We start from the raw sequence: 26,708 nt of genomic DNA on the forward strand, positions 1-26,708 counted from the left end.
GGAGTATATATGGGAAACTAAACATCAGTTCGTTTATTTTACAGCAAATAGATTGGCATGCTTTACTGGCCAAGAAAGTCAAGCCTCCTTTTGTACCCACCATTAGAGGACGAGAAGATGTTAGTAATTTTGATGATGAATTTACCTCTGAAGCACCTATCCTCACTCCACCTCGGGAACCAAGGATACTTTCGGAAGAAGAGCAGGAAATGTTCAGAGATTTTGATTACATTGCTGATTGGTGTTAACTTCCACACACTGTGAAGCCCCAGCTGACTGGCTCACAAGAATGCCTCTCTCTGAAGAATACCAACCCTTCAATTGCTTTCTGTGCCACCTGTAGCTTCTGGGTTTTTTTAAATCACATGAAGATCCTTTTAAGTACTGTTTTAACACTCTTGTAAAGAGTGGCCTCTTTGTATATTGTTTTTTATCTGAGCACTGGAAAGCAGGTCTATGGCGTTCCTAAGCTGAGTGGGTGAACCCAGGCTGTGTTGAACTTGCCGCACACGGGAGCACGTGGATCTGTACAGTTTCTCTCACTCTTCCACAGCAGATAATACTGCTTTTTAAAGTATCTGCCTTAAGTGGGAAAAGCAGACTTTGAGCTAGGTAATCTCCACTCAGCCACAATGAAGTAAGTTGGGATATCGGTGACACTCATAGAACCTGGTTCTAGTCAGAGAAGGCAAATTATTTCAGCTAAATATTGTGCAGTCTTTAAAACTACACATTTCTACATACACCTTCATCTTGTGTTCTTAAAATAATGGTATTGAGAACAGATATGCCTTGTTTTGTAAATTTTCTATGGTATTTATTAGGAAAAACGTTAAACACCTTGCCTTTGAGATAACAACTGTGTAAGTGCTTCCATTACAAAGAAAAACCCATAAAGATCCGGAGAGTTTACCAAAGTCACTTGCCAAACAGTTTTGCCTTCAAGCTCCTTGAGCACAGCTTGAGGCCCTGGTTGGGATGAGGAATGTAAGGAGGACACTGCTCAGTGTAACCCCAGAGCGGAGCAGCCACAGGGCCCAGGCCCGGCCCCTTCTGTACTCGCCTCGAGCCTTTCCCGTGCCCCGAGCGGGCAGAGAAGTTCCCAATCCGTATCTAACCCCCTCCATCCTCCTCTGTCTGCTGTACAGTATCATATCACTTAGAAAACATAAAGATTTTCAATGTATACATGCTGTGAACATGTATATTTGGAAGTTGTAATGTATTCTTACCTCCAGGCAAATAATTTAATTGTACCACTTCACCGATGTTGCGTAGTGGCCAAGTGAACAAAATAATGTATCCATGTAGGCCACTGACCTCCAGCCCCTGGATTGGCATTTACTGAGGGTAAAAGCAATATGTTGTAATAGAATGTATAAATATTTTTGATAAAAAGTGTATATTTTATAAACCCCTTAACACTAAAAGCTGTACCTCAAAAGTTGAAAAGTAATTTAGACCAGACACTGTGTATTTGTAAACCAAGACCTATTTTTGGCTTCTGCTGTTCTATGGGCAAACATTGACTCTTGGAAAATAAATTACCCACGTGGTCCTTACCTCTAGCACTATTCAGCACTGTAACCTCACAGGGTCATCCTTGCCAGGAGTTTGCTGGTCCTGGGCTAAGGCAGTGAGCATCGCACTCAAATGAATTAAAAACTTTAAATTTATTAATTTGAAGAAGAAACACAAACCACTGGAGTATGCAATGCTAAGGTGGTGGTTTAAAATCATGATGCTGGACAGACCTGCAGGGTTAGGCAGGGGAGAGGCTTAAGGAAGAAAAAAAATAAAATAATGGTTACTAGGTCTAAATCAGGCCAGCCCCCACAGGAATGGGGCAGGCACCTTCGCCACTGCTACAAATCACATTGGGAAGAGCGAGTCAACTCCTCAGCATTCCTTGTTTCCAGGTTCTATACTGATTAGAAACAAATTATGTTCCTGTATCTAGCTGAAACCAATACTTTTGAGGTACAGTCAGCTCACCCTTTCTGGTTCCCAAATATATATATTCACAAGCATCTCACCAGGGTGCTGAATACTTACGAAAGTATCCTCAAACATACCTTTTTGTAACTACGTCTTGTACAGAAATCTTTTTTTAATCTAAGCAAATCACTAAAAAAAAAAAAAAAAAAAAAAAAAAAAAAATTAGAAAAAATTAGAGGGCAGGGTATGTTCACCCAGTTAAGCTGAAAAAAGCACTAATTTTATCTCTGTAGTTTTTTAAATATTTTTAGGCAGATTAAGATTTAAACCCTAGATTGTAAATATATTTTGCTATACTTTATCTGTATGTGGCTGCTCAAGCACTTTGTAAGGAAATTAGGATATTTTAGAATGGTACACTATGCATTAAATGAAATGTGCCTTTAACAAATGTCATTCTAAGTGTTTTGCAGTCATTAATATCACAAATTAAAGTTCTAAATAGAGTAATTTGTAAATTGTGTTGCAAACATGATTTTGCTGTTTCTTGAAGTGGCTGGTCATGTTTTCTCCACAGGTAACTTCAGAAAAGATGTTAGCATGAGGAGGGGACCCAGTCTCTTGGTGGGAGCGCAGCGGGCTTCCGTTTGTTTGTTTTCTTTAAGAAAGAACATTACAAACTGCCTCGGAGCGGTCCCGACAGGAGCAGACCCCGTCGGCCGGAGCGGGGCCTGCCTGACCCAGCATCCTCCCTCGCAGGCTTCCCGAGGGCAGGGGGACACAGCCCCGCTCCCGGGCACGGCTTCATCAGCCTCTGCCCTTCCCTGCCCACCATTCCTTAGCAAGCTGTGGAACCAAACACAGTCTATACCTACCTACCCCGCACCGAGCTCATTTCTTTAGACAGTCTAGAGGATGAAGCTTTCTAGTGAGTGCATTTAGAACAGAGTTCTTTACTCTTTAATTAAAAGAGCCCCATGGAATTTTACGCGGCCATTTTGCACAGTAATGGACACTTCATACCTGGTTAAGTCGTTCCAGAAAGGGCTGGCTCCAGCGTTTCAGGTCAGAACTGCCGTTGAACTAACGCCTGAAGATGTTCTGCCCTTGCCCCTGTGTGCGGGGAACGCGGCGCTCTCACGGTGCTGCCGCCTCCCTCAGGGCCATCCCCGGCTGAGCAGGGCGGCCCGTGCCTCCCCCGGGCCCTGCGCGGGACCGGGCTGACACCGCCACGGCAGGAGCTGCCTCAAAATGAACTCAGAGCTAGGCTACATTTCTGCTATGTTTCACAGTAACTAGTATACTGCAGACCGTACTAAGTGGCCTTCAGAATATACCTGCCCCTTGAAGGAGATTCCTAGTTCTGCCTCTTTGTGCTGCCGCAGTTACTGCCATCTCCAAAGCCCGGGAGATAGAGGAACTGCTTGTGGAACTGCAGGGCCAAGCAGGATTGCACATACCTGCCTGCATCTGCTGCACTTCAGAGCTTTGCACAGATGTATTTAAATTCCTGTCTAGGCAATCTTTGCTGTATGCAACAATTTCAACTGCAAACGCACACCCACCACATGTCAAGTGCTCGTGCCTAATGCCTGAAAGGATTTAAGTATAAGCATTATGGTCAATGTATATTTCAGTCACTTTTAACCTTGATGGAGTAGATTTAACCCACAGATCTATGCTGGAAAGCAGCATTCACAGTTAAAACAATTTCCACCTTTGCATTCCCAAGCTGTAACAGTGCACTGAAGGTCAGGCCCAGCCCATTAAAAGCATCCCACCTTTGCCCACAGAGGATGCAGGCAGAATAGCTCAGACCAAGACTGGGAATGGCCAGATAATAGAAAGTGTTACTACAAAGTCAAAGGCAATACATCAAATAATGAATACATGCCTTCCCAACTACTGAGTGTTCCCCTTCTAACATCTGCACCAGAATCTTTCAAGGCTGCAACCAACCGCTCCTATGGTGTAACAGGATTGTACAACCTCTGTTATTTGTTTACAGAAAAAAATGTTCAGTTTCCACAGTTCCAGTTATCTACTGGCAGAAGAGGATTAAAGCTCATCTAGCAAGAGAACAGTGAGGGCTACTGGCAAATAGTGCTATTAGCACTGGACACAGTCTCCCCTCTGGATGGCTTAGGACCAAATGTGCAGCAAGCTGACCCCTCAGCTGTTCATTCGTGTGGTTCAACTGAATTTGCACCTGCGATACAAAAATCTCAGGAACCACAAGACTCCCAAGTTAAGCACATTTGCTGCTTTGTACACAAAGGGACACTGTCAAGAGGCAACCAGTGTTCAAAGCTCTTAGTCTGAGCAGGGCTGAACAACTTCAGCCTTCACTCAGCACCCAGCGTATCAGTTCAAACAACAAGTGCTCACTTAGAACATAACCACAGGCCAGCCAGACTGCAGGGTGGGCTGGCAGGTCAGAAATTTAGCAGAAACTTATACTTTCTACTTTTCTTTGTTCAGTACTAAGCATCATTAAGTTACCAGGAATTCAACTAAAGTGAGCCCTCATGCTTTTCAGTAGCTCCTTTGTCGTATGTCAAATTCACAGAAGGAAAGCAGAGACATCGCTGACAATCAGGGAGACTGTGCCAAGGATGGGATTGATCCTTTTACAGCCAGTTTGGAAATAGTCTGCAGCAGTTGTGCGAAACTTGGAACAGCTTTTCAGCAACTGATTACATCCTGGGTGCAACCACCCACACCACAGCTCCATACAACTACTAGGGCACTTTAGAGATCGGAAATTGTCCAGAAAGAGAGCATTTTAGCAGCCTTGTGACCAAACCCACAACTATGAAGCTCACTCCACCATTCCATGGACTGCATTCCAGTTCTCAGCATGTACAACAGTACGTGCATGTCACATTGCAGTCATATCCACAAGATGGTGTTTTTGGAAAAGTTTATTTGGGAATTACACAGTATTTTAAATTTTCCAAAATACATCTTACTAGATCCCTACAAAAGAAATCTAATTAAGTACAACAATACCAAATTAAATTTGTTGCAACAGTTATTAAATAGTTACTTCCACTAATATATACATATAAAATGCCACACAATGAGCTTGTTCACCCTTGGAATGTTTGCTGCCGTCCATCTCCACATCCTCCACAACACAAAGACCCAATATTAACACTTTGTACATCCTTTATTATAGGCAAAAATAAAGAGTTTGTTTTTGTTGGGTTTTTTTGAGGGGGGGAGGTTAACAGAAATTAACCCTCTGCCATCTCACAGCTGTGGTAGTTTGTCTACTGGGGTATCAAACTTGAAGTCTGCTGGGAAAAGATCTGGAGCTCGAGGATAGATCAGCCTGTATGACTGTCTAATCGTAACATCAGCCACACCAGCAATATCACCAATTTCTACAACAAAAAGCAGAGAAGTGATTAGTTTTTACTTTTGCCATTTGTATTCAAGAAACCAGCAAGCATAACTTATCAAGAGGTAGTGGACACTTGTTTCACTTGCAACTCTCCCAAAAGCCCAGCAGAAATAGTTTTAACTGTGGTGACTAATATTTTGGATACGTAAGTCTGTCTTATGTGCCACAATTCAACTTAACCTATAAATCACAGACTAACAAATTTCTAACTGGCAGAGTAGCTAAGAGTGTAAAAGTGATTAGAAACATCTACTACAAACTCTACATATGACCAGCAGTATTTCAACAAATCATCATCAACTTTTGGATCTTCATTTTTATGCTTTGATTAAATATAAGCAAAAATAAGCAAAAGACTGAGTCACAGACAAAAAACAATACCTCCAGTTAAACATGAAATACATTTACCTTAAAATGCACCAAGAAACAAGACAGAGGCACAGAACACTGTCTAACAAGCTGAGGGAACACTTGTTTGAGATGCACAGAAACTTAAACGTTAAACTGCATGAGAGCCTTCAGCATTATCCAAAAACACTGCAGCAGTGTGGAGCCATGGTGTCCATGGCAGGCAGCTGTATTTTAACAATCATTCTTAAGAGATGCAATCCTGTAGCTCACAACCAGCAAGGATGAAGGTACTGAACGTCCTGGGCTCCAGATCACTCACAGGCCCAGGAAAGTGCAAACAGGAAGGAAGCTCCAGGGACATAAGCAGTTAGAAATCCAGAACAAAACACCACAACCTGACAGAGAAAAGCTACTCTCTATCCAAAAGGAACTATTACGAAACTGCTACATTTTCAACATTTCTGATCTCTACTGGAACACTCAGTGGAGCACTTGAATCCATTTCTCACATCAAGTTCTAGCCCTGCAGCTTCAGCCAACTTCTTTCCCCAGGTGTTTCTGCCCTGTGGGCCTCATTCCCTTGAGCCCCAGGGGCTGATCCATGCTGCTCTGTGGCTCAAGAACCCTAAACTCCTTACTGCCTTCCCCCAGACCACCCTACCAGCAGGGAACCTGCCCCAGCTGATCCCCAACAAACCTTGCCATCCCACACTTCCCATGTTTAACACAGACTCATGGTAAGTCAAGGACCATGTACTAATACAGGTGATTCCCCGGCTGCAGGAATAATTAAACATTCCATGTAATCCAAAGCCCAAGTGTTCCCTGCGACCACCCCTAAGTTTGTGCTTAGAGTATTTTAGAGCAGCAAAATGGACACACAAAAAATATTAGCATAGGTGAACCTGAATTATTATGCTCATTTGAACACACTTGGTGCATTGCATTCAAGAATCCAACTCCTAACACCAGAAGAAAATGACCTCTGTTTACACTGAGTGTAGCCAATGACTCCATGTTCATTCTGGGGACTGGGAGATTCTGGTTTGGCCCTTGCTGTATGCAGTTAGAATGGGGCTTATCACTGTTTGCACAGACCTCAGCCAAGTTTTACAGTAACACTGAACTTTCTTTGAAGAAGACATGGTGAACTAAAAGCAAAAAAGACAAAACAAGTCAAGTTTTACCTTTTTGCGTCCTTTTCTCTGAAGAAGCCTGTGATGCCATGTAAATAGCTGCAGCTGCTACAGAGATAGGGCTTCTCCCAGGAACCAAATCTAATTCCACAGCTTTACGGGCAATATGTGTTGCTGCCATTTGTACTTGTTTGGGAAGACCCAGATTAGAACAGAATCGTGACATGAAGTCTCCAGTTGTAATCAAATCAACACTGGTTTCCAGAGCTTTCAAAATCAGTTTAAAACACCGACCTATTTCTTTCTTTGAAATCCTGGACACCGCACATATTTCTGAAAAAAGAATATAAATTAAACCTTAGGCTTAGGCATTTGCTACCCCCAAAATAATCAAACTTGATTCTCAATATATTAAGACCCACAAAGGCGGCTGATGTCCTGAAGGCCACCACCACTAAATAAGCTCTGACCATTTGTGAAGCTTCAGTCTGTGCACATTTATCATACAGTGCTAATTAATACAACTCGCTTAGTAAGGGAAATTTGGTACTCAATGCTAGAGATGCATCTCTGTTAGGGAAAAGTTGCACAAATTTGCTGCAGAACTGCTGGTTCAAATTCAGTTACAACACCCTCCACCATCCTCTGATCAAAGAAATGCCTTCTAAGTTTCACCAACACTCAAAATAACTTTTAAGTGCTAAAACCCCCATGCCCAAGAGCCTACTCCACAAATATAACAAATTCCCACAGACCCTTCTACCCTCCCCTCAAAGGTGAGCTTCAGCTGAGAACAACCAATTTGACAAAGTCCAGGAATAACAAAACCAACCTCCTACAGTGACGGTAACTACACCTTTCCTTCATAGCAAAATTGAATCTGTATCACTGAAAACTTACCCTTAAATGTTCTTGGAACGCCCTCTTGCCTACAGGCTATGTAGAGACACGCAGAAGCAATAGCATCATTACTTCTCCCCTTCAGGCTCTTTTGCTCATATACTTGCTTGAATAAATTATTTGTTCGATCCTTCAACGCAAGAAGATGAAATTTAATTAACTCTAGGCCATTTAATTAGCAGCAATATCAAAAATTCATGTGCTCATTATATTATGCTAACTAAGTCAATGCCAGAACAATTTAAGGAAGGAAGACATGAACTTACAACTATATTTCTAGGGAGGTTGATTCTGTCTGCCATGTTGGTAATTTCTTTAAAAGCATTCATCATCGCACGATCAGAGCTGCTCATAGTTCTGCGATTTTGGTACTTTGAATTCCCAAATTCATCAAAACTTGCTGCACCTGTGCCCTGAAAAGAAAAATTTGCATCATCAATAATACAAGCAACTTCCTGCTCACTTCAAAAGCAAACATCTTCCAGTTTTATACATTTTAATTCAAGGCATCAGTTCCAACAGTTGTGCAAATAAACATCACTGAAAGTAACTCATTCAATCCAGCATTGTTCCACACAACAAGTTTTACATTTTGCACCGGTCTCAAATAGCAAATTGCTTCCAAGAGACCACAGATTACACAGGGCTCTTTCTTCCCTCATGTAACAATAGTTACAGAGTCAAAAACAGAAAGATAACATATAGCCAAAGTGTGCATTGCAATCCTTCTGTCACCAGTGCTGAGGTCCAGGATGATATTCTATGCAACTCTTGTGTGTCCTTTGGGCTGCATCTGTGGCAGACAGGTGAGTCAGAAAAACAATTTTATGGTCAGCTGGAGACCAGCTGTTACAATGATAACCATCATACTGAAGGCATGGGCAAAGAGAACACAAACCAATGAGCCAGTCAAATGCAACTTGATACTGTGCCTGTTAGAGACCGCAAGTCTTAATCAGAAAATGGAAATATCCACGTATTTTGGCTTTATGGGAAAATCACAGGCCTCTTAAAAGAAAAACTTGAGGTCTTTGGAGAATTAAGAGCCTCAAACCCAATCTGGAAACTTCAAAACAAGCTTCCAAGGTACAATTTTTTTATACCTTACAACTGATAGTGCAAATTGCATACTTTTATTAAATACGCAAATTTGCCCAAACAAGAGGGTCTAGAATATTTAAGGTTTTCAATTTGCCAGGAGTCCAAAACAAGCCTCAACCAAACACTGCCACGTCAGATTAGTGATAGCTGATGACATGTCCTGTAAGTTCTGCAATGTCTAATCTATGTTGTCCACAAAAGTGTTCACTGTCACAGTATGCAAGGGGGCCCAAGTTCTTTCAAACAGAAACTACTTCTTGACAATTTCATCATGTGTAGAAACCTGGATTTCCTGAATCTGCAAGCATTTATTCCTTGCTGGTATCTTCAATTTACCTAGGATGGGGCATCCAACTTACACTACAGACAGATTTGGTCATTTAAATGAGCCACTGCAGACAGCGACTGCCACACTGTCATTTTGCCAAAAAGTAAACACAGAGCAGGTCTTGATCTGTGACTGACTGATAACCTGGCTAAGCACTTGCACACCGAGTTCTCAAATTGAATATCCAGAAATGGATCAAGATGTCCAGGCTGTACAAAGTGGAAAAAAGACAAAATGAACAAAGGATAGAACATGCCCTGGCATCTACCTTTTTCTTTTGAGCTGCCATTTTCTTCGTTCTTGACTCATGTTGAGAATTGCCCTTCTATTTTAATACAGGCTCTAACTCTATAATCTGAGGTGCACTTCTGCATTTCATACATGTTCTCTGACTGACAGTAATAACAGCTACTCTTGACTACTCACATACTCTGCTCCCCTTCCCATGGCCAAGGCCCCAAGGACACCCCACTTCCAGCAGCCCCAGTGGATCCCTCCCTGCTGAGACACCATCTGTGGTGCTCACACACCTTGATTCATTTTGGCAATCGAGGACTTGGCACAGAACCCTCCTCACAAGTCTCCCTAGCTTCTTCAACAGGTCTCTGCAACAGATTCCAGAACCGTTCCTGGTTTTTTCTTACTACTTCAAGCTTATTAATACAAAATAAGCACCCAGACATGATCCTGGCACCAACACAGCAGAGGGCTGCTCCAAAGACAATCCTACTTTCTTGGCTAGATGAACACCTCCAACTAGTCAAAGGTTCCCAGTAAGATGAAAAGGTAAACAAAGAGCAAGAATAAAGCACAACAAACTTCAGGCCACAAAGAGCAAATACTATGCCTTCCATTCAAAATTATGCCAGAACTTCCCTTGGCCCAAAGTATACGAGAGTCTCATGTCAAAAGGCTCCTCACTGGCCATCAGTGTGTGCCCTGTTCCCTGCAGTGTGTTACATTTGTGTAATGTATCATGGCCTCCTAGACCAGTGCTATGCACAATTGCATACAGGAACTGCATGAGCACAAACTCTCGTAAATGCCGGAAGAGTGAGCACAAACAACATAAGCTCCCAGGTCCTTCTCTAGTTAGGCTTCGTATCAGAGGCTACTGTACCAGGAAATATTGCTCTGTCCTGGAGCCCCCAATAATTCCCCTTCACCACAGGGATTTTCCCTGGTCCACTGGTTAAGAACAAAAAAAATAATTAAAAAACCCACATCTATTAGGTGCTGTGGAGATAAAATAGACAAGAATTTACCCTGCTGATGTGAGCCCTCTTCAAGAGCCATTCCCAATATACCACTCACAACTATAAAAGGGGTGGAAAACACTCTTCCATCTCAATTGCTTACATGAACCACAGAAATTCTCCCTGCAGTTGTTATTTAAATGCACTATTTACTTCCCTTCTGGAGCTTTGAGGGAGATAGGACTATGCTTTGTTGATTCCAGCCCTTGACAACCATGTTAGGAGTCCCTTTCCCTTCATGGAAAAGGACAGAAGCCACACAGTTTTAACTGAAATGAAATTGATTTTATGAATCATGGTTTACTGTTGTGGCCTTTGAATCAGGAGTTCTACCTGTTTGGCTTTCAAACGAAAAAGAAACCTCACAGATACAATCCTGAAAACAACCTTCAAGGTAGCTTAAGTGAAAAAATGCAGTCCAGTAAACAGTGACAATCTCTGAAGGGGCTCAGTGGAGATCATGTTTACAGTGCTGGCATTCAACAGCTTTGTACACCAGTATTTCCCCACAGTAGCAGAAAGTATTAAGAATGACCAGTTATCATCCACATCACTGATTTGTGGTTAACCACAGCACCAAGGCATGCTTCCAGATCCAGCAGTCTTCTTGCCCAGTACAACCAGCTCATAGGAATCAGCCTGATGGATCCTTTCTCCTTTTGCAACCATCAGCCCCTGATACCTTCTTACTGCTTATCAATATAGCACTTCCAGACTCAGGCCATGCAGTTCAACAACAGCCAGATTCCTTTCAGAGATACCTGATCAGAGGACAGGAATTCTGTGCCAAGAGATTGCATAGATCTTTGTTCCACCAATATATATATTCTCTTGGGGCTGCAGTTACTACAAAAAGGAATCAATTAACTAGCAAAGGTGACAAAAGACATTTTCCAGAAGACAGGAAACAAAACTTACTGTTTGCTTTTTGACTGATAGAAAAGAGTTTCCCATATCAAAGCAAAGCTAAAAGCTGCTTGTTCAGTTATTTTTGTTTGATTTTATGTTAGAATTTTAGCAATAACTATAACATTCTAGCAGTCAAGTCACAATAAGTGACACTTCACCATGCCTCCAATTGATTTGCACCGTAATCAGATCAACTGCAGCACAGTATCTAATTTCAGAGTTACAGTTCTGCGCCAGTATCCTGAAGACCTGCCTGTGGAATTCAAACCACTTCCACCACTGCCAGCTATGCTATTCACCCTCCTCTTCACAGGCAAATTAATCTTTGTTCCAATGCAGGCTGCTGCTGCCTCAGACAGATGGGTTCCTCAAGCATTAAAACCAATTAGGAATTAATTCCTTTGCACGGGCAGAGCAGCCTCTGCTGCTAACACATACAGACCACACACCCCCACAGGAAGGGGCCCCACAGCAGCACTTCCTGCCTTCCCAGAGGAAGGAGAGACAAACCACTCTGTGAAGCAGAACTGACCCTCTTCCTCTACTGTTACAAAGCACTACTGCTGTAACTGGTTGAGAGTCCATTTCCACCTAAGTTCCCAGTTTATAACAGATCTAACATGATGTGCCATGAGAATTATCAATGTCCTTCTCTTCTGGATTTCCCACAACACAGGTTGTGTTTCAGGGGTTTTTCTGGTGGGGATGTTTTTGGGAGACTGGAGCAGGTCAGATGTAAAGGTTTTATTACCTGCAGTCCTACCTAAGCAGAGGGAAATAGCCCTGGTCCTGTCCCATATGAAAGGTTAAAGCCATCTCTGGCACACAGATAAGGGGTCTGCTCCAGGCCATTCTACAAACTGCTGTTAACTGGGAAAATAATAATCTTACCTTGCTTCATTCTCTGGAATTCACAAAGGTTGCTCTGTACTCTATCAGATACTACTTACCCTCTTCAAGACTACACAAATTTCTCCCTTGATCATCCACTGTGTGTATCTAGGTCAATCGACATCTCAGCCTACCACCAGCAGGGACTTCAGCTTGAGAAATGTACTACTTCCTTGAGTTAGTTAATTTTGCTGCAAAATTCATGCCATTTCTGCACTGACAGGAGATTTCTTCAGCATCTTCTGATAAAAGCCATTCACACTTCCTTCCAAGCAACTTAAAAAAAAGTAGCCCCTGATACAGAGCTCACATCAATGAACTGACATCTCAGAGCTCCTGCTTACTAGCAAGACAAACACAGGAACTTTTGCGCAGAAAACATCCTGGTTTGTCAAAGGGAGTCTCAATTTCCCCTGGAAAATAATGCACCTCCTCTGCAATCCCTCCATGTGCAAATAAAGTTGGACTGACTGTCCCCCCCCTACATTCCCCAGCACAATCCTGGCAGTTCCAGTACTTTTTACTCAGTTCTCATAGGTTAAATCACGCCACACTAACATTCCCACATCTTGTCTTCATGGAACGGTAATCTGTGCTACAGCAAGTTCAGTCATGCTTATTCTGGGATGTTCTGGTTCACAGCAAAAGTTCCATTACCTGAATGCCCATCTCAAAGTTTTTAGTTTTTATGGGCAAACAAGCTTTTCATAGAAGTTTCTCTGTGTGTCTTTAATACTCTCACTAAGGCTGCTATCCCTCTTTATTCTAAGTTAAGGACTGAACCTCCAAAGGGAAGGCACAAGTCACTGATCACCTGAACACAAAATCTATCTTTTGCTGAAATGTCATTCATTTTTTCCAACATGCAAGTTCTAAAGGAGCTCAGGTCATTCTACTGACTCAAACTGAGCTCCCAGAAGCAAACCTTGTATTTACACAGCCCAGAGTGAGAAACAATGTGAACATGGAGCAAGCAGTTAATTTCTCCATCTATCTATAAAGGTACAGATCTCAATCACAGCTGGCCGAATCAGCAACAGAAGTCCAAGCCCTCTGAACTACAATCCTTCTAATCCTACAGAGGTGGCATTAGAATTCCAGTGACTCCTACAGCACTGCTTCACAGAGCTACTTAGCAATGCCAACGTTCTAATGGAGCAGTGCAGAAATTTGTTTACCTGAATGTACTCCAAAAGCCACCCAAAATCCTAAAATGTGATAGGCAGCAATGCTTGGAGTTATCCAAAACACAACCATCTACTTGGACAATTCCTCAGGTTTCTTTTCCACTAATGGTGAAAACTAGCTGCCCATCAGTGTTCACTTGTCAACTTCCTCACTTTGAAGAGCTCTTGGATGAAAAGTATGCTGCACACTGCCCTATACATACACGTTTAGGCACTTCAGCCTAGCAACAACACTGGAACAAAAACTTCTGAGAAAACACAAGGCAGCAAAATGTTTTTAATCAGCAACTATACCCCCTTTCATGAAACTTTCCGGAAATCCAGAAAAATTAATTCGGATCTTGCAGTAAAAAATTAAGAAGAAAGTACAACAATCAAAACTTACCTGTGTCATTACTTCATTAAAAGGAATGTATTTGTGTGACTAGTCCTACTTGCTCTCAGGAGAAACAGCAGGATATGATTGCACCGTGAAATTTCAACCCAAGTACAGACTGAGTACTTTCCTTTGGGTCACTCACACCATGAAAGAATCCTACATTTAGTGCTTTAACATTAATTGGATGAACATGCACAACATGAGATCTCCAGGTCTCTAATATAAATCTGATACAAATTTTACTACCAAAAAAATGGCAGCACTAGCTACTAAGATCTCAACATTGATTTCAGAACCACCTCAAATACACTTGCTAAGTATACTTCCTCTAAAAATGCAAACACCAGCTTTCCTATTTATGGCAATATATCAAAGGGTAGCAAGTAACCCCAAAGAACTGCAAACTTTTTGGGTTTTTTTGCAAAGGTTGGCCCTTTCCTTCTATCCCCAAGAAAGGGCCACATTTTATACACTGTCAAACCATGCAAGTTCAGTTCAAGCAGAAACCTCTTCAAAAATACATATGTTGTACGTTTTTTCTATGGATGTACAATCTAGTATTTGACATAAGAACACTCAGTAAAATTTAGTATTTGCAGTGTTACCTTGCCAATCATTGTACTCAAGTCACCATCACTCAGCAAAGGATTCTGGGTGTCCCCGACTCGAGATGGGTCCTTGGTTGCTTTGTCATTGCTGAACGTTCTCCACTCTGAGCCCACGTCTATGACCCGGTCGCCTGAGAACACAGAGCAACACAGTCTGCAGTGACACAGTGCTTTAAAATATTGCATGAAACATTAAGGCAGCATCTGAGTTCTGCACTGTCAGGAGGCAGTCTGCTGGCATTCCTAAACACAACAGTAACTGGCAGGACAATGAACCAGAATGTTCAGGATCTACAAGTTAAAGCAAAGGAAAAAAAATGCAACTAGAGCTGCACAGAAGGCATAAATAACTAAAGAAATGCATCCAGAAAACAGGAACTTTTATGTCACCTTTATGGGTTAGTTATCCATGATGGACATCATGGCATTTCCAACACACAAAAGGAATCAAGATCTCAATTTCAAGCTGAGATCAGGACTGCCTGTGAATTGCTCTCAATGAGTCAGTTGTTGTAACTTAACAATTTCTACCACACTTGTCACGTGTTCATAGTGCATATATGAACTATCTATCATGCACAATCCCATTAAGCTATTGTAAATTACTTCTCTTGCATCATTTCCAGGTCCTTTGTAGTCTCAATTTTGTACGTTCTAAGCCACCATAATGACATTTTGCAGTTCAGTTTTTGTTCTTCAGTTCTGACCCTGTCCAATTTCATGATGCTTGACAGTATCAACATAAAATATGTATTCTCAACTACTACTTCTTAAACACAATTAACCATTTTATAATTGGACGATTCTCAGTACAGATTCAGAATAAACAGGAAAAGCACCACATTTTCTGAATGAAACAACTTTCCTTTCAGTCCTCTCTTAATTTCACCATCACCTAAACCTTTCCTACAGCAACTTAGCAGTTTGAGAAATATTTTTCACCAGCATTCTGATGCAGGCAAAAGCCCTACCATAAACACAACAATAGAAACTTGGGGGGGGGGGGGGGGGGGGGGGGGGACACAAAAGAAAACACAAACTCCAGTCCCAAACCCACCGCAGCTCATTGTATTCACAGATCTGATAAAAGCTGCATCTCAAAGGTGCTGCCTCCAGAGCAATACTACAGAATGTTTAAGAACGCATGTGCAGAAGAACACAAAAGGTACACTTTTCTTAGCATTCTGCAGTAAAGCAGAATATAGCTCAGTGCAGGATGCCAGAAGAAACTTTAGAATAATTGGTACCCTTCTTAGCTAATCAACGTTTAAGTTTGCTGTGAGAGAAATATCTGCAAAAAAAAGTAGCAGACTACATAATTTCCAATATTGAAGTCTTAGAATGAAATCACAGAGGCTGATTTAACCTGGTGAGAACACAGGCAGAAAAGAGCTCTTTGTAAACAATGGTAATACAAGATCCAAAGCTGGAGAAAATGCAGAAGGTGATGCAACTGCAGAATTCCCTGGGGCAAACAGAGGGAATCTAGTCTGACAGAATAACTCAATCTTTAACATAAGATTATGCAAGGAGAACGCCTGAAATTGAAAGCTGTGAATGAACCGAAAGAAATTGCTACAACAAAAAAGAATAACTTTAGGTTGAAGGTGCTCTCATCAATATCTGTCAGACCTGCTCATAACTATGGCTCCACCCTTATTTACTGCTCTAATAAAAACCAAGAGGGAGAAGAAAAAGAAACAACAACCATGCAAAGCTACAGGGTTACAGATAGAATAGATCTGTGCTGCCTTTTACATTTTCTGCTGCAAAGGTCAACCCCACACCCTTGGCAAGCTTAAATCTGCAGACAGTGTGCTCCTCTGACCCCTGGTCTCTCTGTAAACATTTGATTCAGTAATGCTCCTTCTATGGCTTAGGAGTAACTTTACTTTTAGACAAACCCCCAATACTGTTTACAACATCTAAAAAAAGCAAAATGTACTTAAAATTCTGGCATGATATAAATAGAACACTGAGTACAGAGCAATGATGTAATATTTTTCCACACAAGTGGGAATGACCTAAATGACTCACTCAGGGATCTGCCCCTTGTGAGTTATGAACCATTCCTGCTCTAACAAAAAAGTTCTGTATCACTGCCTGCTTTGACAAACACATCACAAACAGAAGATTGAGACCACTATTTCAGAGTGAGAAAAGATTAAGTAGAACAAATCATTGAATATAAAGCATTTGTGTAATTAAGATGCAGTATGCAAATATCTTCATTTTGCCAAGAAATCTGCTACTGCAGAAAAGAAGTTTCTCTGTATACTGTCAGTGTCATTAAAAATATACAGAAGTCCTAAGCAGCACATTCCATCTATCAAAAGGCTTCTATAAAAGTGTGACACAAGTTAGAAATATTAATGAAGATGGAACAAATAAGCCCACAGGATTCCATAGATGGAAAGTGTATTCAGCTACAAGCATGGTTAGTTGGATTATTCCATTCAACAAGAAACAAAATGTGGCATTTATTATCTTTAACTCTTCAATACATAAAAACCACTTTGGAACTGAGATATTAGTACAGATGCAATTAAGCCCCTCCCTAAGTGGTCAAAGCAAAATTTTAAAATACAAAACTTAGTCTTACAAAAAGCAGTGTAAGAAAGACTTGAAAACTGGTCCCAAGTTAAGATTTCAAGTCCTAAACTGAATTTGCTAGGTCATACCCTACTGACTGCTTTCCTAAACAAGCTGGAACATGGGTCCAACAGTCAAACATGAGAGTATAAAAGCTCCCATTAAGTACACTATGCAGTTGTCTCTGCTTTCTCACGTTATTATATTGGTTTGGGTAACCCTATAAAACTGCAATAAGGATGGGAGTGGCCACATATTCCTTGGCTACTTCCTTTTGATGCAGTCCTTTTGAACAAAAGGGCTTCATTAGATACAGTTACATTAGATACTCCTTTACTTGATTTTCCTCTCACAGATGAGTTCATCTCCTCAGCTTCCTCCTCTGAAGTACATACAAAAACAACAGTTTACAAGACCAAATCTTTGTGAAATGCATCTCCAGGCTGATACCCCAAAGCATCTCTCTGAACAGATGGATTCTTCTCCATTGCTCCATTTCATTTCATAAACTACTCTTCCAGTATTCAGTTTCTCTTTAAAATAACAGTCTAACAGACTAACACAGGCTCCAGTGCAAATACGCACTGCCCATTTCCCTGACTCAGGTTACTCATCATCTGAAAAGCTCATTTAGTAAAATGCTGAAGTGCTACTCAGAACAGAAAGCCTCGGGCCAAGGTTACTTTTCTTCACAACCGACACACGCAAAGAGCATGTGCTACAAAAATGCAAGACCAAACTCAAGTCAGACTCAAAAAACTAAAATAGAATGTTAAGCAGTTTTTAAAATTTAGTTTGAAACATCTACATATCAAAATTTATGTATGCATACTCCTCCCCTAAAAATAAAGTGATTTCTCAAAGAAAAATATTTTCAATCAACAAATCCTGAGTTTTCAGTTACCTATTTGCAGAGAAATAATACCAGCTATTTTAATGTTGCACTCCAGTTGCAGTAACTCATAAAACATATGTATTTTCTTCTCCTTCTGCATTTTGCATTATCTGTTACAAGAAGACAAGATAGCTTAAGACTGAAGATGTCTAACCAAAACAATAAATATGATGACATTCATGAGCAATGCAATCTTCCATATCCAGTCTTGAAACAGTTCTGGGAATGCATGTCCTTAAGTTCTTTTCAGAGGAACTGTAATGTTAGCTGCACATTGCATTAAGTTCTGCATATTATTACTTAATATTTTAATTTTAACACAAATACAGTATTAAAAGCTCATTTGCACTCTGAAGTCCCAAAATACCTGCTGTTAGTAGAGAATGTTTCATCCTCATAGTTAGTTAAGGAATCTGCTGCCATCTAGTGAGCACATACATTATACTTTTAATTAAAAACATTTTACAATGCCAAATTTAAATGTATGTATATATATAGGATTACACTTAAGTTTCAGTCAGCTCCTTATTAAGCAGAGTAATGAGGTGCTGTGACAAACTACAGTGAAAAAACTAAGGAGCAAACTACAAGCTGGGGAGAATCACAAAGACGTGAAACTGCGTAGAGCCAGGCTGAACAGAGTCAGATTAAGCTTCAGCTCCCAGCCTCTCCTAACTCCTAAATCACTTTTGCAACCTTCTGCTGCACTTGCTCCAGCAAGCCTCTCTCTTCCTGGTACAGAGAAGCCCAGAGCTAGACACTGTACTCCACATTTTATTTATTAGCTTACATACTGCTCCATGCAGTAGCACACGACCTTTTTTCCCATCTTTGAGCTTTAGAACTTCTATTACAGACCAGATATATTAAATGTTACCAAGAATAAACTCATGGCAAGGGGAAAAAATAAATTTACAGTCATCACTTTTTTCTACAAAATTTCAAGCCTTTAGTAAAACATTACTATTCTTCGTACAAGTTATCTTGTTTTCAATGAATTGTCACCACCACAAATTTATCATCACAACCAGCAACACCAGTCTATTCAAAAGCCAGTTAAACTAACTAAAGCGGACTTTCAGATACTAAACAAGACAAAAACCCCACAAGCAAACAAACAAAAAAGCCACAGATGATTTTAACTGGATGCCAGACATCAAAAGCATCCCACCAGTACCAAAAGGCAACTATGGATTGAAACGGACAGTACAGCACCGCAGGCAAATGACTGCTACAAGAACAAAGCAGCTCCTGAATATCAAAATGGTGACAAATCTAAAAGGACTTACAGACTTCCTAAGCCATCAGCTTGCATAATAATTTTGGAGGAAGCAAATGAGAGCAGAAATGTTAAATGATCAAGTGGACAAGTCTGGTCAGCTGAACTTACACCTCCCCAGGACTTGAGGCCTTTAAAAGATTAACTGCTCAAATACTTACCAAGGATGCTCCAAACTACAGACTCTCAATTAAAAATGTGCTCAATTAAAAATCTACTCTACATCATTTCGAGACTTTTTCCATCAAAGGAGTCCAGGGTGTTTCTAGCCCTTATTTGCCTCATCACCTTGTCAGCCTGGTAAGGAAACAAGTTAAGAACCACTCCCTAAATAGGGTGATTCAAACTCTTTCTTACTAGAAAGATCTCCTACTTTACCTAATGGAAGCATTAGTGGCCCTCAAATACCTTAGGTCACCAGCCAAAAACCCACAAACTAGAAAGCCTCCTCCATCCTCCAGGAAATTTCATTAAATGAGCAGTGCTTATTACAAAGCCTGACAAAAAATGCTAGCTTTTAACATCTAAAGTCTGTTTCCACTCTTATAAGCATTATTGCCGAACACCTAGATGCATCACCCTTTAAAGCTAAAAAGGGTTAGAATTAAAACAGACTATTTGATACACTGGCTGAGAAAAGCAAGTAGGTTACTTTCTTCATATTATAAATTTCATGAATAAAGTATGTGTGAATGTTCATGCAAGATTCCACTATTCAGAATGTCTTCAAGCATCAGTACCCTTTACAATTACCTTTCCTCTGAATGCAAAGAGTCTTTTTGCAAGGACCAACTTTTGTCAGACACCTTTTAGTAGGCTGAATACCAAGCATGTAAAGGCTACTAAGTCACATCCATATCTAAAGATTTTTGCCTACTTTTTAAAGCAATACTTTGAATTAAGAATTCATATTTTACCTTTAAAGATTGATGATATTTGCAGAAAGGAGTAAACCTGAACATACGCCCAAATATTAATTTTTTTTTCCCAATGATGTAACTGCCCTCTACTGGATCTAAGTCAGAAGTACTTAAGCACCTTCCCCACTTACTGGATAATACAAACAGCTGGAAAGATAAGTCTTCAGTTTTCAATAAAAACAAGCAGCTATACAGAAGTAAGCAATCTAATCCCTAATAACAGACACCCTGAATAACAAACTGGCCAGTCGAGAGGCAACTGTGAAACCCCTTCCTACTCATTTATTATACTGCCAGGGAAAAAAAAAAAAAATCAAACCTGTAGTATAGTCAAATCTTACCTATTCTTCATGGACCACACTTGAATTTCCAATGCACCATTTCAATCTCAAACTTGTCAGAAGTATCAGCCAAACAAATCCCCAGACTGATTTTTTAACAGCCTTTCCGCCGACCACAGGCCATTGAATATTCTTCCCTAAAATTCTTCAACTGAACAGACAGGTACACAGAGAACATGGCATAAATATCTGAATATTGGTCATAATCCGATTCAAAGCTTTATGGAGTTGGTACATGTCCAAGGATCCTCCTCAGCTGCATACAGGCTTCTGCTTTTTTACTGAAGAAACAGAGCCCAAAACTGAGCCATACAAGAGCACTGCTCCTCTCAGCCACACCTGCCTACTGAAGCAGAGCTAACCAATCAGTGAAAATCTACAGAGAAAAACTTACTACACACTGAAAATAAACTCACTGCTTAACTCCTGCACACTAAGACAACATTTAATGAAGCTATCTATATAGAAGTTTAAGGAATGTCTTAGAGAGATATTCCTAATAATACCTGAGATACTACACAGCAGTACATGCCACCTGACTTGTTCTTGTCCTCCTCTGAGATTCTCATCACCACCTAGCTACATCAAGAAAATTCAGTGCTTTGTCTTCTACTTTCACTCTGCTTTCTTCAGTCCCTTCTGGCATATCAGCTGATTCCCAGCCTTTTTTACTGCTTATAAGGTAGTAAGCAAAATACCTGCCTGTCAAGAAAGAGGATTTACTAGCCCCCTGTTCTTGAACAACATGTTTTTCCCCCCACCAACTCCATCTGGAGAGTGAGATATGGTGAACATTTTAAATGAACACAGAACAAAGCCCTAAGAACTCTGTCCATGAACCCTTGCTGTGGAACATAGCTTAGAATGGACTGGAGAAAGGTAGGGATAATAAAACACAACTCTTGTCGCAGCAAATAAACCTGGACAGAGCTGTAAAGTTGTTGGAGTCCAGATTTAACTTACTAGATTTAACTTAAATTTAAATCTTATTGAGACTAAGAATAAAACCTGTAAGTAGAAAACAAGTCTGATTTTTAAAAAAAAAAATCTTTCTCAAAAATCTCTTTAGAAAGCAGTACTTGCAACACACAGCTCTGTCTAAAATACAGGATTCGTTTGATAAAGAGATCAACTACTACTTGTCCTGGCTTCCTCTTCCCCCAAAATTTTCTACTGCTTTACCCTTTCAACTGCAGACTTTTTAAATGAAAGATCATTTATAATAATACTCATTTAACCTCCTATTCTCAGAAAATTGATCACAAACCTGAAAACTATCTATGCACCAGCTATTTTAGCCTCTAACACAGTTCTACATAAAATATTATTACACTTTCCATAAATAAGCAATTTAAGTATTTTACCATAGCAAGCAATAAAAACATCAAATGCAAATACTCTTAGTTATGTCAAAGACTATCAGCTCTGTCTATAACTAAACTGCACACACACTAAAAAAAAAAAAAAATATCAGTGGCATCACACCAGTATGAACTTCACAGCAGTAAAATAAGAGCACAAATTCAGCATTTACCACTTACACCAGCAGTGCTCTGTAGAAACTAAAAATCAATATTTTTAAATAAACCTGTAGCACTTCTTGAGCTACACAGTATATTGATTTTTGTGGGGGGGGTTAACTGTTCTAAATGATCCCCTTCACTTAAAGATCTCAGTAACTTTTAGTCCATCCCAAAATATATTTTCAGTGGGCTCTGCTCACATGTTATGACGCATGCAAGCCCTGAAACAAAACTTTTCTATGTAAAAACAGGAAACAAAATCGTTACTCTCTTAAGGGGAACATGCTTCATGGAATCTGCAACAAGGACAGAAAAGGTGCATTTGGAACACATGAAAACTAATTTTTTCATTTAAAATACCGCTACTTCACAACTATATCCACAAAACAGGCATCAAGGATTGGATCTGGTTTACACCTTCTCTAATATTCTCATCAGACCAGGTGAGAAAATACTTAGTGCTCACATCTCTTTAGTCATGTGCTCTTCATTTACACATCATCATCCTGTTTAATTGGTTTTCCAAATTACCTGCTGGATACCTCTGTGTCCAGTCCTTAGCTAGGGTAAGCTAAATAGCTGAAGGAATGCAACAAGGAATGAGAACAATCAGCACAATGCTGTTAAAGCCTTTTGGTGACAAATCCACAGAAATGCTTACCTAAAAAAACATTTTTTATCCTACCAGTAATGCTGGCAATAAACTGCACTAAGGCAATTACAAGCACATATTAAAATCCTCAATTCAGAAACAGTTTCTATTACTATCCTAATGAACCTGCTTATTGAAAATGCTAACATTTTGAACTAGAGAATTCACCAATGCTATAATTCAGAAAAACCAGAGGACAAACTCCCCAGGCAAGAATTCCTTGTGACTAAGTAACAGAAGGTACATGAAGTGAGACTTCTGGCAAATTCCAAGTTCCAAATAATTACATTTATGAAGAAAAAGCTCTTCCTCTTCTCCCAACACCAGAGCTATCTTAAAAAGTTATGAACTGATCAAGATGGGTTTTTCTAAACTTTTGCTCAATCTCTATCACAGCCATGCAAAGAGCTAAACATGCACCAAACTATTTTTAAGCAGCAACTTAGAAGCTTACTATCATATTTCAGCAGGAAATACGGCTATGGATATTTGAATTTTTAAGCAGTAAATTTATTCTGATTCACTGACCTTTATCAGAATTTATGCAATTTAAATCAGCTCTTATTTTTAACAAAGCAGTTCTTTAAACCTTCCTGTAGAGGTTTCAAATGGTTTCATAATTTTAAAGGAAACTGGTACCCAAGTTTAAATAATTTAGCATTTACTTTAATAATTTATGTAGAAGTTTGCTTTTGCATAAAAAGATATATTTTAGTTGCTTGGCTAAATTAGTACTACCTTCACCACAAATTCTTTAGCTTTCAGCTTTTTATGAAAATTTTTAAATTCAGCAAGGCAAAACCACAGTCTAGGAAAAAGGGATACAAACATGTTGAAATACTTAACACCACTGAATGAATCATCCAAACACACATCCTAAAGGAGGATTTTTTTCACACAATAACCTAAAAAAATTAACAGAAATCAATGAAGTTTGAAGGATTATCATAATACAAGCATGGCAAGCTTCCCACTATCAAAGGAATAAAGTCAGTAAGGTGCACGTAAGATGCTCATCCTAGAAAAGATACACTAAAATGTATATGCAGCAAGTTCTACGACAACTTCCTCTTTTTCATTCAAACAAAAGACAATGCCTAACAGGCCTTTCATTTTAAATATTCCATTATACTTTGAAATGCAGTTTACAAGTAGAACTTGCTGCTACACAAACTAACTAAAAGAGCTGCACAAAATTCCAGGGGGAAAATTTAGGATAGTCTTAAAAGCATTGGGAGAGGTGATTTACAAACACACATGCTGGCAACCATATAAAGATATATTTTTCAGGGCAGAAGATGACCTCTAGCTACTGGGAAACTGGGGTTGGTTGGGGTTTGGTTTTGTGTTCATATTTTTATTTCACAGAGAGCTTTTAGAACATCTCTTATACTTTCCTGAATGAAAGAAGAACCATGATTAAAGATAATACTGGACAGCATAATATTCTAATTTGTATTACACCACATTTTAAATTTTCAGCCTATAAAGAGAGTTTGATTCTTTTCATAGCGTAAGAAGTTACCAGAAGACAGATTATTCAAAACAGTATGCTTTTAGCAAACACAATCACAAAAAACCTAAGCCTCACACAAAAAACCAAACAAACACCCCATCAAAGCTCCCACCCACACCTGAGCATCGAGAGAGCACAAACCTACACACACCATTTACGTTACATGGTAACTTATAAAAATATGAATAACTACTCACCTACTACTAGTCCACACTCAGAACAAATCATATCACCAGCTCGGTAATCCTCCACTAAAATGGAATCTGGATGATTTGGGCAAGTCACCCTTGGAAGTACATCCAAGCTAAGAAACAAAGGAGAAGTAGTCATTACTATTAAACAAGCAGCTGCAGATCAAAAGCAAAAGAGTTCCTTGCTAATATGAATGCCTCAATAACACAGCATTTGATCATTTAAATTACAGAATATTAACCTGATTACCTGAGCTGCACTTTTTATTTAAATACTGTAACACTACGTCTGACAACCAAGACTTCAGATCACCTTAAATTCCAATTTTCTTGTAATGTGTATTGTACATCAAAATCAAAACATCAAAATTCTATATAACAGACTTGATTAAATGCTGTGTAACTCACAAGCTACTGCTAAATGACGCTTCCCAAAACGTAGCAGTGATTTCTTCATTCCCAATGAGTATTTTCACTCCTTCTACTCAGAACAGTATTATTTACCAGGTCCTTAACTCAGGAAGTAGTGCCCGTATAATGTGCATGTTCAGAAAATTCCCAATTCAAACACTGGTTTATTTTAAAGTATTTGAAGAACAAATTCAATTTTAAATTAGGGAATAAATAGTGAGATCTTAACAAAAAATAATCAGTTCATAAGGCAATTACATGACACAAAGTTCTGATTATAGAGATCTTTCACATCCATGGATCTCCAATAATTACAACTTCCCATAAACCAAAACTGAAAATCAACAAAACTACTAATATTAAAACCTCCAGAAAGCAACACAAGACCTTCAGATGCAAATTCTGTTCAAAACACTACATTAAAGCTCTTTAAACTACTTTCCTTCTATTCCCGGACAGAAGTTTCATATGACAACACTGTTGACAAACCATTCACAATCATCTGGCATTACACAAAGGCAGTGACACACCAAGCAAAAGGGAAAAAAAAAAAAAAAAAAAAAATCCAGACACCTCAAAGAACACCAACAGTGCTTTGTTTCAGACTTTACCTTCATAAACCATTGCAAAAATTTATTCTCCCTTCCCAATTTAATTCGGTTTATCTACACATATATACTGCACTCCCTGCAATGGGTTCAAATTACTAAGGCACCTACACCAAAGGAAATGCATGGCACCTGTGTAAAGGCCCATCTCAGCAAATAACTCCCGAGTCGCAGCAAGATTACTCGGAAGCACTTCCTAGATCCCAGGACAGGTTTAGCAGGAGTTACAGAGTCACTCCAGTCTGCTCCGTGGGCCTTTCTGACTAGAAAGAAAAACTCAGTCCGTCTTCAAAAGAAAAGAATTCGGAGCCTGAAACCCGTCTGGTCACTGACTGGTGCCGGCAGGGATTTAGGGTGGGAGCCTAAAAGCAGTTTCTAGGCCCCGATAAGGTGGAGCCAGGCCAGAGAGCCGCAACTCGGCTCAAGGCGGTGCTGACGGGAGGGACATGGGGACCACGCCAGGCGGTGCCCGGCCGAGAGACACGGCGGGACGAGCTCGGTACCACCTCAGGCCCGCAGGGCACGGCCCGGCCAGGCCAGAGCCGCGCTCGGGGGATGAGCCGAGCCGGGCCGGGTCGGGTCGCCGGTCGCACCGAGCTGTCGCTGACGAGGAGCCCAGCACTCGGGTCATAAATCCCCCAAAAACCTCGGCGTCTGAGGGGAGCGCTGCCAGCAATAGCGACACGAAGACGCAAAAGCGGCGAGCTCGGCCCCTTAAGAGACCGCTCCGCCGGGGGCCGCCCAGCCCGGCCCACATGAGCGGGCGCCCTGAGACCCGGCCACCCGCCGGCCCACGAACGGCCCCGACAGGCAGGACACCGGAGAGGGGCCAGTGCGCCGTGCACCGCGAGAGCCGCTCTAAAACGGCGGCACCGGGGCCGGGCAAGGGCGGCGATGGCCGCCGGTCAGTCCCCAGGCGGCAGCGGGGGCGACGCGGCCATCTTCTGCGTGTGCTCGGACGGGAGCGATGTCGGGGCCGCTCCCGCTCCTCCCTCGGGCCCCCCCGCGCCCAGGCCGCCCCCGTACCGGCTGGTGGACGCCATCTCGGCGCTGCTGCGGGAGCGGCGGAGACAGCGCGGCCGAGCGGCCCCTGCTGTTAAAGCGCGAGAGCGGAGGGCGGGGCCGCCGAGCGCTCCTACGGGTGCCGGGAAGGGGCGGGCGCTCGGGGCTGTTGTGCGGCCGCGGGACTCGGGCCGGGGCCTTCCCTCGGCCCGGGTGGCGGCCCACAGACCCCTGCACGCAGCCCACCGTGCCGGCTCCGGGGCGTGATTCCGCTTCCGCTGCTTTGTGCACACTCCAGCAGTTTTGTGAATTGCCACAGGAGACAAGGGCGAGCAAAACTGCCCCAAGTTTGCACAGAAGTACATGAGGCGCAACACGTTCTTGG

At 41.0% G+C, this 26,708-nt stretch overlaps 2 protein-coding genes across 4 annotated transcripts in view; one reads left to right on the forward strand and one right to left on the reverse strand.

Annotated features, from left to right (window-relative positions):
* The window catches only part of PKN2 (protein kinase N2), a 54,157-nt gene extending 51,749 nt beyond the window's left edge, over positions 1-2,408 (forward strand). The window contains exon 22 of one of the 2 annotated variants that reach the window (XM_040072567.2): positions 45-2,408. In XM_040072567.2, coding sequence (XP_039928501.1) covers positions 45-248 — 204 coding nt within the window. In that variant the 3' untranslated portion in view covers positions 249-2,408. The remainder of the gene's footprint in view (positions 1-44) is intronic. The other variant, XM_040072568.2, reaches the window with a different exon arrangement.
* A 2,683-nt stretch (positions 2,409-5,091) lies between these two features.
* On the reverse strand, positions 5,092-26,461 carry GTF2B (general transcription factor IIB). 2 transcript variants are annotated; one of them, XM_040072515.2, is made up of 7 exons: positions 26,348-26,461; positions 24,309-24,415; positions 14,391-14,524; positions 8,001-8,147; positions 7,735-7,864; positions 6,886-7,167; positions 5,092-5,327 (listed from the first exon to the last, which is right to left on the reverse strand). In XM_040072515.2, the coding sequence occupies exons 1-7, from the start codon at positions 26,362-26,364 to the stop codon at positions 5,194-5,196; spliced, it is 951 nt and encodes a 316-aa protein (XP_039928449.1). In that variant the 5' UTR covers positions 26,365-26,461; the 3' UTR covers positions 5,092-5,193. The 2 variants fall into 2 exon arrangements, with proteins under 2 accessions (XP_039928449.1, XP_039928450.1); XM_040072516.2 differs by lacking the exon at positions 26,348-26,461 and adding an exon at positions 25,454-25,473.
* Positions 26,462-26,708: the final 247 nt, after the last annotated feature.

This window comes from Hirundo rustica, chromosome 9 (assembly GCF_015227805.2).
Source record: "Hirundo rustica isolate bHirRus1 chromosome 9, bHirRus1.pri.v3, whole genome shotgun sequence".
Classification (NCBI taxonomy): Eukaryota; Metazoa; Chordata; class Aves; order Passeriformes; family Hirundinidae; genus Hirundo; species Hirundo rustica.

Coding starts and splice junctions, on each gene's coding strand:
- GTF2B (XM_040072515.2), bottom strand. Junction 8,148..14,390: donor TGAGTACAATGATTGGCAAG/GTAACACTGCAA, acceptor TTTTCTTTTCAG/GGCACAGGTGCAGCAAGTTT. Junction 5,328..6,885: donor AGAGAAAAGGACGCAAAAAG/GTAAAACTTGAC, acceptor TTTTTGTTGTAG/AAATTGGTGATATTGCTGGT.